This window comes from Oxyura jamaicensis, chromosome 2, assembly GCF_011077185.1.
Source record: "Oxyura jamaicensis isolate SHBP4307 breed ruddy duck chromosome 2, BPBGC_Ojam_1.0, whole genome shotgun sequence".
Classification (NCBI taxonomy): Eukaryota; Metazoa; Chordata; class Aves; order Anseriformes; family Anatidae; genus Oxyura; species Oxyura jamaicensis.
The window spans coordinates 43,481,328-43,494,775 of NC_048894.1; the positions used below are offsets into that span (position 1 = coordinate 43,481,328).

The 13,448-nt window shown below is 41.9% G+C and overlaps 1 protein-coding gene and 1 long non-coding RNA gene across 3 annotated transcripts in view; both read right to left on the reverse strand.

Moving 5' to 3' along the window:
* Positions 1 to 13,448, reverse strand: part of LOC118161382 — a 33,493-nt gene that overhangs the window by 15,388 nt on the left and 4,657 nt on the right. Inside the window, exons 2-3 of the long non-coding RNA XR_004747980.1 lie at positions 3,020 to 4,110; positions 2,927 to 2,928 (exon numbers count right to left, since the gene is read on the reverse strand). This is a non-coding gene — a long non-coding RNA (uncharacterized LOC118161382). The remainder of the gene's footprint in view (positions 1 to 2,926; positions 2,929 to 3,019; positions 4,111 to 13,448) is intronic.
* Positions 1,443 to 12,971, reverse strand: CMTM6 (CKLF like MARVEL transmembrane domain containing 6). 2 transcript variants are annotated; one of them, XM_035316680.1, is made up of 5 exons: positions 12,777 to 12,971; positions 8,148 to 8,324; positions 7,247 to 7,345; positions 5,547 to 5,725; positions 1,443 to 1,455 (listed from the first exon to the last, which is right to left on the reverse strand). In XM_035316680.1, the coding sequence occupies exons 1-4, from the start codon at positions 12,897 to 12,899 to the stop codon at positions 5,582 to 5,584; spliced, it is 543 nt and encodes a 180-aa protein (XP_035172571.1). In that variant the 5' UTR covers positions 12,900 to 12,971; the 3' UTR covers positions 1,443 to 1,455; positions 5,547 to 5,581. The 2 variants fall into 2 exon arrangements, with proteins under 2 accessions (XP_035172571.1, XP_035172570.1); XM_035316679.1 differs by lacking the exon at positions 1,443 to 1,455 and having other exon boundaries at positions 4,467 to 5,725.

A 13,448-nucleotide genomic window follows, 5' to 3' on the forward strand; every position in this document is an offset into this window, starting at 1 on the left:
AAACTGTTTAGATGAAATACCTCCTCAAGATGGTATTTGTCTATTACCAGAAATCCTTCAGGCTACATTTTGAGAAAGAAGCATTTGGAAAAAATACCACTAAAATACGCTGTTCAATTTATAGCCACACTGACAAAAGTAGAGGGCAAGGGGGCTTTCTCTCCAGCGAAAATACAGGAGGGCGAAATCCTCCAGGCTGGATCATTTAAATCCCAGGATCATCTTTGCCCTCTTGTGGGCAAACTTCTCTCCTGCAGCTTCTCAGCAGGTTTACCAGCTGTGTGCAGGCAGCTGCACCGTGTGGACAGCACAAACAGAATGCAAAAACATTTCTGGACTTCCTCGTGTTCCCTTTAGCAGGCCAAAAATAGCTATCGTGAAGTCAAAGGGAAGTCAAACCCACAGCCCAGCCACGTAGTTAACCTTGCTCGGTTCCTGCAGAGCCGCATGCAGGAGGCTGTGATGAAGCAGGAGGCTGTCGTGCTCCTCACTCTAAGGAGAAAGCCCACCTGAGAGCAAAGAAACATGGACGTGCCTTGAACAACAGGCAGGCAGACAGCAGCAACCAGGTGCTGCCTGTGCCACTCACAAAGGAAACCTGCAGACTACCAGCCTGTGTTCTGCCCTGCTGTTGTGTTAATTTACAGCAAATTAATTTGGATCACACTGCTGAGAAAGAAGTTGCCACAATTTTAGCAGTAACAGGACTGAAACTGTGTGGTCATGCTCCAAATTATTCAATCTGTCTCATGTTTCTTAGATCTTTTCAGTTGTCTTCTCAGGCTTTGTAAATCCACCACTGACATACCCTTTTAACACAACATTTTGCCCTGATTGCTTGCACCTCGTTTTCAAATTAAATTTAATTAATAGCGTTAGAGACCTTTTCCCCTTACAATTATGTTCATCTCTGGCGACTTCATCAAGATAATTTCACCTTTAATATAAGATACACAGAAAAATATACTGTGTCATCCTAATTTCAGTGCTGACAATTTTAAAAGTCCCATTCTCCTCCTGCTTACAAAATACACAGGTAACAAGCAATCTGTAGGATTATAGAACAAAAAAGCTACCCTGCCAGAAAGCATACGAGTTTATTTCCTTTTCCTCATCCCCACTACTGACAATCAAACATTTTAAAAAGATCTAGTGGCTTCCCCTCAACCTAGTAACTCAGTCACCTACATTTTTCTATACCAGAAGATAGGATTTGCTTGTGACACCTTTTCCTGGTTTGTGCTGCTGCCTTTAACAAACCTACCAGTTTATTCTATTTTTCAGCTCCAACTTATCAAGACAATATGAAACCAGCACTTGAATTACTCTTGTGGCAGTAACATATAGACCGTGGTAGGTGTAAAGTCTGTTACAAACTAGCTTGGTTGGACCCCGTGGGATGAGACAACACCAACCTTATTGGACCTTTCCTCCTGGAAACATCCACTGAAAACACTCAGCTCTGCAGATCTGCAAGTTGGACCCTCTTCCCCAGTAACAGGCAAACACAATGCAAGCTCCTTCCTCCAAATCAGGAACAAAGAATTATGTTATTTCCTATGGTTTGTTCTGGGAGAACTATATACTGATACCAATCACTAGCAGTAGAAACGAGAAACACATATTTAACTAATATTTTATTTTAAAAATGATTACAAAATACTTTTAAAAGTTCTTACGTCCAAAAAAAGCATAATACATTAAAAAGAACACAGGTTTAGAATGGAAAAATAGTTAAACATTTCAAAATTATTTTAATGGCAGTTCAAGGCAACAATGACTACAAAACTGTAAAAAAAAATTACTGTATACAATATATAAAACCAGTGTCATCATCCTGATTTAATAATTATTAAGTCACTTAAATTCTCAAAGGTACGAAAGTGATAGTTCTGAACAGCATAAAATTTAATCTAGATGATTAATTTAGATTTAATCTAAAATTTAATCTGCTGCTGCTTACAGCAATAAAGCAGAACAAAGATGAATTTCCATCTTGAAGGCACTACCAGCATCTTGATTTGTTACAAAAGTCTCACCAAAGCTTCCCTTCAGTGTCGTTAAGTTTGGTATTTTTATTGCACAAATGTGAACAGAACAAGGATTTCTGTGATGGCCATTATGCAAAAACATCTTGTGCAGAGCTCTGAGAACGGTGTGGGACAACTCACTGCATTTTCAAGTCAGAGGGTGCAATGGCAGAACTGAATTGTAGAAGACCATGATCCTCCCCTGCTATTTTTAAAGCACAGAGTACGAGCAGTAGGGCACAATTCCTTCACGTACTTGAATCCAAAGGGCATTGCTAGCATCGTGATTTTAATGTGGGCCAAATGCAGAATGCACAAAAAATATTCATAGCCCACATAACGCACATGCAGATTTTCAGAGGAGAAACCCACAGACCAACCCCTTCACAGCAAGTCCTCACACGTCCTGGAGAATCCTCTGCACCGATTCTCACGGCACTGTAAAAGAGGCCCAAAATTCAGTGCAGAGCCTTCGAGTATTTTTGGACAGGCTCAACTGGAAAAGGCTAAAGCTTTAATGTGTCTGAGCAGGCTCACGACACCACTGCTGAGCACTGCGGTGAAGATGGGAGAAGACAACCCTCAGCTCGATGCATGGCCAACTCCTTCTTCCCGCAGGTTTTACTGTCAGCTAAGATTGTACATGGATGGTTGCTTTGCAAACAGTAAAAGAAATTTAAGACAGTTCCTCATAGCTGCCCTTCTGCCAAAGCTCCCACCACTCTCCTTAACAGTCCCTCACCCATTTCAGTCGAAATCAGCCAACTTAAATTTAAGCAATTAAAAAAAAAAGCTTCAAGTAAAGCAGGCTGGTTTCATCAGAAACAGGCTGGGAAATGTGCAAACCGCTTAGCTGACAGAGCTCAGGAGGGTAAGAGGCATCCAACCACACACACAGCTCCCGCAAAAACACGTTTCATCCAGGTCCAGGGCCATCTTCTGGGATCAGTAACTGTGTTAGTAACTGTGACGTGGAAAACAGAAGTAACCAGTTTCCAAAAAACTACCCACTTGTCATTTTCCTTAGCTGATGGCAGTGCATCCCTTTCAGTCAGCAACAGAATTTGATCCTCAAATCCATACAGGGATCAGTCAGTCAGTGAGAAAATGGGAAAAGCTACTTGAAACAGCTAGAAGGAAAATGGCAGACTCATTTTCTTTGTAAAGTACCAGCAGTACACACCACATAGATAGGGAGGCCAAGGTAGAGAGGTGACTTCACAGATCCCTCTCAGTACCGGTATCTCCAATTCAGGAGCGGACACCAATGACAAGGCACTTAGGTGGGGAAAAGTCTTACAGAGAAGCAATCAAAACTCATAACTCACATATTTTCAATGAGGAAAAAAAAAAAAAAAAAAGGAAAAATTACCAAATTACCCCATGACACAAGCCCTACCATAGTGCTGCATCATTTAAAAATATCAGCAACACTGTGTTATTCTTACACTATATTTATAGCTTTTAATTATATATCAAGATTTAGCAACTACAGGCATCTTATTGTGCATTGATTAGGTAGAATGCCAGGCAATAAAAATAATTAAAAAAATAAAAAATAAAACAACCCACAAAAACAACCAAACCCAAACTTAAAATATTAATCATAGCTTTGGACACAAACCCCAGAGTAAGACGCTGCAAATTGCAGCAGAGATATTTCCCACTGTGGCCAGTTGGGTAACCAGTAACATTGCTTGTAAACAAAAAAATCTCTAACCTAGCCAGTTTTCACACACAGCTACAGCAGGCTCTGTACACCTACACCGAGATCAAGTGTTAGTGCAAATGGACACTAATAAATACAAGGAAAATCAATTCCAATCTAAAGAACATTTCATCCTCACAAAACAGGAAATTACACAAAGGAAAATATGCATTTTATGCATGGTTCTGAAACCAAGCTACAGCTTAAACCTCATGATTCACACCAACTGTCAAAATCGTACACTGCCCCAGCGAAGTGTAGTGTTAAGGTTCGGTCTCAGAGCTTAGAGAAAGAACATCACAAACTCACGTTCACCAGAAAGTAGCAGTACTGGCAGGAAAAAACAACAACAACAACAACAACAACCACCACCTTTGACCTTCTTTTACAATGCTTTGTCTTACAATGGCTTCCTCATCCTTTTCCAAATATAGCTCTCAGACAATTTCTGGAGGGCTTACTCTCAATGCTGCCACAATAGGTTACAGGCCTATAAGACGATGGTATTGATGAAGTGGAGTTAATGCCTGGAAGACACGACAGATGTCCTGAGAACTCAAACAAGAACTGTCTTTGCATAATCAGCTTTTTCTCATTTGCTTTGGTACTTTGGAACGTCTCTTGGCTCGCAGCAGTTCGCCCTACTTTTGAGGGCTTCCCTCTAAATGAGGTTTAGCAATTTTGTTTCTACCTCAGACATCTGCAAAATGCCTTTTTTTTTTTTTTTAAACCACTTCACTTTTTACACAGTAGCCATCAACATCTAGTCTGATAAGTCTCTCACTGGTCTGATACGCGTTGCATCAGTAGTGTTTCTTGCAGTCTCACGGCCCCTTGCTTTTAAGACAAATCAAGGTTACAAGTGCTTATTTACCTGTTCGCCAGCTGAGTTAGGCAGCAGCAAGAAGTCTCATACTAGTGCCGTAGACATCAGCACAGAAAATGGTGCTGCCCATAACCATTCTGGTAAAACTCACCATTACCTATGCATAAGCAAGCTGTGCATGGTATTAACCCTGCAAATGACAGTTGATATTACAACATGCTGTAATCGTTCTCCCACTGATGTTCAAATTGCTACTTCTGGGTGACTTTGTGAAAATACTTAAACTTTTTCCTCTCACAGATGCCGCTTCATTATTTTTTTTTCCCTGTGACTTTTGTCACTTCTGAAACAGTCTGAGGGAATATTCTGGCATACAAGTCTGAACTTGAATAACCATGGGGTGCAAAGCTGTCTCCTTAAAAAAAAAAAACATTATATTACCCCCTGCATAAAAACCCTAAGCTATTTAATTAAACTGATCTCCACAGACAAAACTAAACAGTGTAATTAGTAAAAACAAACCAAAAACCCTTACATAAAGATAAGCATTTTTGTAAAGCTGCACTTAGGTATCCCTTTTACACTTACCGTTTGACCAGTAAGTACAAGAATGAATTCAACCATCCTAACTTGTAACTAGTAGAAAATATATTTGGTCCAGTTCATATAGAAAATGTCTTTAAGGCATAACTGTAAGGTTGAGTGTTATGTCTCTAAGGCATAACACTCCTACCAAAATCGAATCAGCACACTGTTATCCTTGTGTTATTCTATTTAGACTTTTTTTTTAATGTATGTCACCTAGAGAGGTGGCAGGACCAGTTAGCTACAAAATGAAATAGAACATGATGTTCAAGGTGTTGTTACTTGACCTAAGGATATATAAACATTTGTGATGAGCAATGAGTAAAAAATTGGTTTGAAGGAAGAGACAGAAGCTACTACCTACAGAACATCGAAACTTCATTTTAGTTTGCTCCACTGAAAAAAAAGGAACTAATTTCAAAAAGTTCAGCTTTACTCATTCAGTGGGGAATTTTCTGCAGCACCCTGCATGTTGCCTGAATTTTGAGGGTGTTCTTTGGTGCTTTGTTTCCGACTGTCCCAGTACTCCATCACAAACTCAGCTAAAAATGCTCCACTTGCAAAAAATCCAAATACCTGTGAAAGTGAAAGAAACATATGAATTTTAAAAAGTACAAACATTGACAGTATTCTACGATTTTGGAGAGATTTGCTGCACTATTCATATATGTTAATAATGCTCATATATTAAATCAATGGTTCCATTCAAATTAGCTGCAGACCAGAAATCTTAATTCTAGCATATTCAATGCAAAAGTTGTTACAATTATCATTCTCTTAATCAAGTGTGAATCTTAGGATATGTTCTAAACAGATCTCAATAGTAGAAGTATATTCATTTTATTTTTTTTGCAGTTAAATTAGTAAAGCATGGCATTGGTGGTATAGCAGACTTTATCCAAGAGATGTCTGCTGTTTAAAGGGACTAAGTGAAGAAGAGTAGCATGTGGAAGGTGAAGGGAGATAAATAAGCAGAGCCTAAGCAAGTCTGTACTGCGTCAGCAAGTGGGGCTGACATGACCTTTTGCTAATGACAACTTTCATTATTAGTCATAGCAAAGCAGTGGTAAGCAGACGGTTGGTTTTAGCAGCTTCTTTCAAGCAAGGAAGTAAACGCACACATTTACACTAACTTTGAAATAAAATTAAGCAGCAGGTTTGCCCCAAAAGAGTTAGATACTATGAAGTCTTGAATCACAATTTTTTTTTCCAAAAACAAACAAAAAAGCAAACAAACAAACAAAAAACCCACCACCGCCGCCAAAAAAAAACACACAGATAATGAGACTTTATAATCAAACCGTTAGGATTCTATGTATCAGTGTCACATCAGATGACCATGCAAAAGTGTATATCTGCAATAGCTCACGCTGAGTACGGAACAGAATTCAATTTTTATTCATTCAAGAATAAAATCAAAATTTGATCTTTAATCTCACATATTCACAATTCCAAAGTTATTCAAAAAGAGCATCAAATGAGTAAGCAACTATGGCCCAAAGCTTCTACAGTGCCTCGTCCTGTGCCTCTCCAGTGTTCCATGGGAGATGCATGCCCTGTTGCTCTTCTGCTTTGGTCACTGAGGAAACTATCATTCTTACTGCAACCTTTACAAGCCAGCGTTCTCTACATATGCTTTATAATGTCTGACAAAAGATGTGGTTTCTTGCTGACTTTGCGAGAGGATAGCATTACAGGAGCACAATTAAGGAAAAAAAGTTGGCATTTCAGAGAGGAGAGCATCAGAGAGCTTGGGAGGCTGTGAGAGATGACAGTGCCATTCACAGTGACAGATGACAGGGAATAGTACAGAGCCAAGGTAGTGAAAATAAGTGAGGAACCAAGAAATGAGCCACAGCTGCTGTGATCTGCAAGCGGGACTGCTGGAAAGCTCTGTATCCGAGGAATGCCTACTCTTTGGATTTCCTAAGCTAAGTTTCAGAAGCTTTGAAACAGCTAGCTCCTCCTGAAACTTGTAATGCACTGAATTCTGTTCCCTGCCCAGTTTTTTTGCCCACAAACTGGGTGAGGTTTAAAGGGTAGAGGAATTATGATACAAGACAAATGCAAAGTAAATGATAGAATTGTAAGACTTACGCATGCAGTAGTTTCAGAAGCCAACGCAGAGCTTGTTGCAGCAAGAACTATTGAAGCTAACAGGAAAATGGCACCTATGGCTAGCATGGCCCACAAATTCTGGAAATACAAAAAATGAATGTTACAGAATTGTAGATACACTACCTGAAAAAGAACAAGCATCCTAACAGCAACCAAGTTAATCTGCTGGTGAATTTACAATTTGAAACACTGATGCTCATGGGAGCTTCAGAAAATCATAGAATCATACGAAATGGTTTGGGTTGGAAGGGACCTTAAAGATCACCTGGTTCCAACCCCCTGCCATGGGCAGGGACACCTCCCACCAGACCAGGTTGCCCAAAGCCTCATCCAGCCTGGCGTTGAACACTTCCAGGGATGGGGCATCCACAGCTTCTCTGGGCAGCCTGTTCCTGTGCCTCACCACCCTCACAGTAAAGAATTTCTTCCTTATATCTAATCTAAATCTCCCCTCTTTCAGGTTAAAGCCATTCCCACCTGTCCTATCACTCCACTCCCTGGCAAAGAGTCCCTCCCCAGCTTTTCTGTAGCTCCCTTTAAGTACTGGGAGGCTGCTGTAGGTCTCCTTGGAGCCTTCTCTTCTCCACGTTGAACAACCCCACTGTTGGATTTTACTACTATGTATGCCAAACAACATTCAATATCATCAACTGATGACAATTGACAAATGACAATTTTGGAAAAGCTGCCAATATAAAAATAAAAAATAAAAAAAAGACTCAAAGTTAACTTATTTATTAACTGTAATATAACCTATGTTAACCTACCCTTTAATTAGAGAATAATAAAAGATTCACTCTGCATTGACTTTTTACGCCACAGTAGTCTTTAAGCACTTGCATTAAATGGTTTGTTTAAAAAATAAAAATAAAAATCTTACTACTCTCTTTACTTTATCTTTCCCAAAGGTTTCATATGCAACGGTGCAATACACACAGAGGATCAGGAGGCTCAGAAGAAAAGCACTGCAGCTTGTGAATTCAAAGAAGTAAAGTCCACCACAACTGATACAATCTTCCACAATTTCCTCAAAAATAACAGCCAGAAGAGAGAGTAACTGCGAACAAATAACATACTTGTGTTAGATCAAGTCACCAATATCTTTAGCAAACAGATGTCCCAGTATTAATGTTAATGAAGGCAGATTTTTTTTTTATTTTATTTTATTTTTTTTTTAAAAAAAAAAGAATCTAAAAATATCTTGGTAAAGTTCTGCACTATTTTATGGTTATTTACCTTTATTTACCTATGGATAACACAGGTAGAAATACAACAACACAGTTTAGGCTTGATGTTCAAGTCAGTCAACAAACTCCATTGGGTGAAGCTCCACCATCCACATCACCAACCACACGCTTTTAACTAAACACTTCCCATTTGTGGCTTTGTGCAGTAGGAAGCAGACCAGGCAGACAGCACGAGAAGCACAGCTTCTACTAGGAACAAGCAAAAATGCTATTGCTTACCACTTACAACCACGTTTAGTTTTACATGCACTTGGGATTGGGGTGGATCAGAAGACCCTGACCCAGCCATTTACCTCCCTGAAAGCCTACAGCTAGTGTTATCTCCCTTGATAAACTTCAGAGAAATTATAGCCAATGGCTCGTGTGTTTATGACTGGTAACAACAGAAGCTCAATTGCAGGAACCAAAACTTCAAACTATGTTTAAACCACGTTTAAGCTTCGTTAGGCAGTGTTTAATCTCTGCAGAAGCTCACATTAGCCTCCCTGCAGTAGTATTTTTTGAGGACAGAACATGAGTTAATTCCCATACAGGCACCAGGCATCTGCTGCTGAGTCTTCTACCATCTTATCGTAAAAGAAAGGATATTGCTTTTTTTAAAACAGTCTCTCATTTTGGCCACTTCTTGCTGGTTTTCTTCATCCTAAAAAAATGACAGAGGATATAGAACCTTGCAGTAAGGAGTTCAGCGAACTGAAACAATTATTAGGAATCAGAATCAACTGTAAAATCAAGACTGATACATGGATGATGACCCTATTTTTAATGACAATATATGGGCAATAATGGAGTCGACAGCTCTTCTATGAAAAAAAGAATATTCTAGAATAGAATTCTAGAAATTCTAGAAAGAATTTCTAGAATTCAGAATTCTAGAAATTCTAGAGTTCAGAATTGTCATTTTCCAGTTACTAGCATGTCGAAACAGCTGCAGATGCTATATCTGCATCTTATTTTGGAAAACAATGACCTGTCTCCAGTTTCAGTTTTCTGACAGTAAAAATAAGAAAAGTGATTTAGCACGTGGGAAATGTAAATTCACCAACTAAGCACGACCTCAGAAAACATCGTGCTTTGAATACGCAATGGTGTAAAGTAAACAGGATCTCAGAAAGGGAAAAATACAAGTTGGGAAACTGACACATTACAATCAGGCCTCCGCATACTTCCCTTCTCTCTTGTGCTTGGCTGGCAAAGCAAATTTCTCAGAAACCCTCACGCCTAAAACAGTGATTACTACAGATGCCCAAGGAATATTTTTCTCCCCTCCAATCTGTGATTTTTATTTCTGCCTCCTTATATCAGCACTAAAAACTGAATGCCATCACTCTCACCAGAGGCAGAACAGAACAGAAAGGAAATAAAGGTCTTTTTGGCCACCTGCCCAAAAAAGGCTTTAGAAACCCAGGTAACCATAAGATGGTCTAAGTAACCGCAAACAGCCCTCTCCACCGAGTGTGCAAATGAGTGGGGAAAAAAAATCACATTCAAGGAGTACTTTTAAAGGATTTCATGTCAAAAAAATGGGGGAAAAGGGAGGATTGAGGGGATGATCTGGCATCCTTTGTGGGACTTCTCCAACAGTATTCAAATTTGTATTAATGAGCCGAATAACAAAATAGAACGCATCATTAAAAAGCTTTGATGTGAAGAACTTTGACTGAAGTAGTATATCAGCAGCACACCCATAAGCTGCAGAGAGTTCTGCTTGGGTTTGTTAATTTGCTTCTTGACATCACTACAAAAAAACATAAGAGGGCTCTGTTGTTACGTTTTATTCCGTTTCCCAGTTCTGCAAGCACAGCCACCTGCTTAGGTCAGCGTTAGTCCTGGGATCAGCGCAGACTTGTACAGGCTTACATGAAGCAGTTGAAGCTTGCTCTGTTGTATTTTTATTTTTTGCCGTCTCCACACTGAGCCTATGGAAACTCCCTAGTGGCAAGCACCCAGAATCTCACTATGGTTTTGTTTGAGCTGTCAACAATGAGCAGAGAGGGGTAGCTCAGGATCCCCTCATTTTCTTCAGAGCTAAACCTTCAGGGCAGAGCCTCTTTCACACCGAAGACCGAGGAAATACCTGAAGACACGAACAGGCAGCTGCCACCTTCCTTCCTCCCGTGCAGAGCCCCGCATTGCTGCAGATGCGTGTTGCTGCAGATTAGTCGCAAGCGCCCATACATACACCAGCAATCAAATAACTTCCTCAGTCCTTTGCCAGCAAGAGCTTTTCATTGACACTGACGTTACTGCAAGTTTCTGCACAAATGTCACGTTTCTCAAGTAGATTTAAGAAGTGAAAGGCTACAAAGGAATGCTACAAAAATAGAGCAAATCAATGAACTTTCCAACAGGCCTGTGAAGACACAGAGCAGTGGTGTTCCCAGTACAAAACCTTCCCATTTAGCAGGGTGCATGTATTAATTCAGTTTAGCAGTTCACCGGTGTGATTATCAGTGTGCAATCCCAACAATAACAAACAATCACTGTTCTAACACAAGGCTAATAGATGTTAATGACCACCACAATCACTGGGATAATAAAAAACAACCAATGCTTTCCTAAAACAGGAACATTTCTGCTAATGGAAATGTTGAGGCTTCCACCTTCAGTAATTTCTGGAGCTTGCTCTAAGTGTTTTGGCCAAGAACTGAAGATCTGTGCATTTTGGTAAAGTGAAACAAAAGTGGGGAGGAGTGGGGGAACTGTTGGAAATGAGGAGGGTGAATGATTATAATTCTTTTTTTTTTTTTTTTTTTTTTTTTCTTATTGAAGGACTGCTATAGGACATAAACTGCTACTTCTTTAGGAGCCTGTCAAGCAGCTACCCATCTTTGTTAGAACGGGCCGTAGTAACTTACCTTTTTCCTTCCGAGAAAGCTTTTTAAATAACGCCTCTGCTCAGGTAAGCAGTTGAAGACATTGCTACACCAGTAAAGTTGCATATGCAATAGTTTGTTTTATTCCATGAACTACTGATCTGTAACGATCTGTTTGTTTGGGAGCAACATCCAGCAGGTCTTACTTTATTAATCTCTAGAAGATGAAGTAACATTTTACATACATCCTCTTATATTTACTTATAGCATTCTTGGGTGTGATTTTTTTCTTTTTGAACAGCCTTAGAAAGCATTGCTTTTGGCAGCACTTGCATTACCAGCACTGCTTTCTTACGCTTTCAGCTGGGGCTTTTGACTCTGCATGGGATAAAAACTGAACGTCCTCTTTTTCGCACGGTGAGTTAACAAGAAAGGGCTGGAAATCACCTATGATTCCTCCCAGCATGAGACATCTGGCTGAGAAGCCACTTCGCTGGAAAACATTTGCTGACACATTTACAGTCAGCTGCCCTTTGCCGCTGCAGTTTCACTACTCGCTGCTGGTACGTACGACCAATGCTCCTCACATCACTACCAGCAAGCCCACACCAGCGTGCTTGGGAAGAGTCCATCACTGAGGGTGGAAACAAACAGGAGCGTGATTCAGGTGTACCGGTGCTGATCGCATTTAAGAATAACATTACGTGTGGCAAAAAGCAAGCAGAATATATGCCCCCAATTCCAGATGAGCATGGGAAAAGCCAATACGAAGCAAGGCACCACAGTGTCACACGCACACCCAGACCGGCCACCACCCAGCTGACACATTTTGGTGTGATTTCTGACAGGAGGTTTGCTGTGGGAGATGCGCTGCCCGAGGTGGTGGCACGCAGCACGCTTGGTTTGGTCACAGTCAGGTTTTGGGGTGATGGGAGGGGGACCCAGCAATCCCACAGCCTTACAAAGGTTTCTACCACCTGTTTTCATCCTAGGACAAGAGTACTGTTTTCTGTGAGGATTACCTGATTTTAAACCCCAAGGATGCTGAGCAGCGGACCCATGCTGGCTGCAGCATTTAACCTCAGTCACGTGAGGCACACATCCACCAGGTAGGGGCTAGCACGTTCTCCTGCAGCCAGGACATGAAGAAGGAGCAAGCCTGTTAGTTCCTCACCACAAAACAACCTCAACCTGTCCAAAAGGCAGTGCCACCACTGCCACCTCAGCCTTCAGCTACCAATTTATGCAGCTTAGCAAACAACAGCAAGTGCAGGCTTTGCCTCTCCTGCGCTTGAAGCCAGGCTTTCTGCTCAGGCGAGCTCCTTCTTGACCCCCCTGCGTATGGCCACCTCCGTGAGCTTTTACAGGTGAGTATTTTAATTTTTAGGCCCGGGGGAGCCTAAAGCTGGAGGTTATGGGAACAGGAAGGGAAGGGAAAGGTCTCACCGGTTGCAGCACTTTGGCCGCCAGCCTCCAGCCCTTCAGGCGCTGCCGGGTGCAGCCGCAGGCCCGGTGGGGCTCCTTGCTGTGCGGCTCGGTGGTCTCGTTGTACACGGCCCCGTTCTCCATGGTCGCGCCGCCGCCGGCTGCCGCGGTGAGGGAAAAAGCGAAAGCAAAAGGGCGAGGCAGGAGGGCGGGGAGGGAAGGAAGGGGAAGGGGAAGGCGGAGGCGGTCCCTCCCGGCCGCCGGCTGGTTGCCAGACTGGGCCCGGCCCCCGCCGGCCTTCCCCGAGGGCCTGGCCCCGTCCCCGGCCTCGCTTGCGGAGGAGCCGGGCCGGTGCCGGGCGCTGGAGGCGGCCAGGGGCCGAGCGTGGCCTTGGGGCTGCCCTTTAGGAAGGGTTAGAAGGATTGTTGAAGAAGAGTTTGAAGGACTGTTTGCCTCCCTGCTGTCACAGGAGGGTGTGGGTTGGAAGGACTGAAACCACAGCTTTTGGTGCTCACCCACCGTGCTAGCAGTGAGGCAGCCACGCGTGTCCCCCAGGTCCCTGCGTCGATACGCGCCCACGGCTCTGCCCAGGTCAGATTTGAAGGAAAGCTGCGGCTTGTGGTGTCTACTGAGGAGCATGTGAAGCCCACTGTATATAAGCATTTCTGCCAAATGTAATATAAATGGCAATTT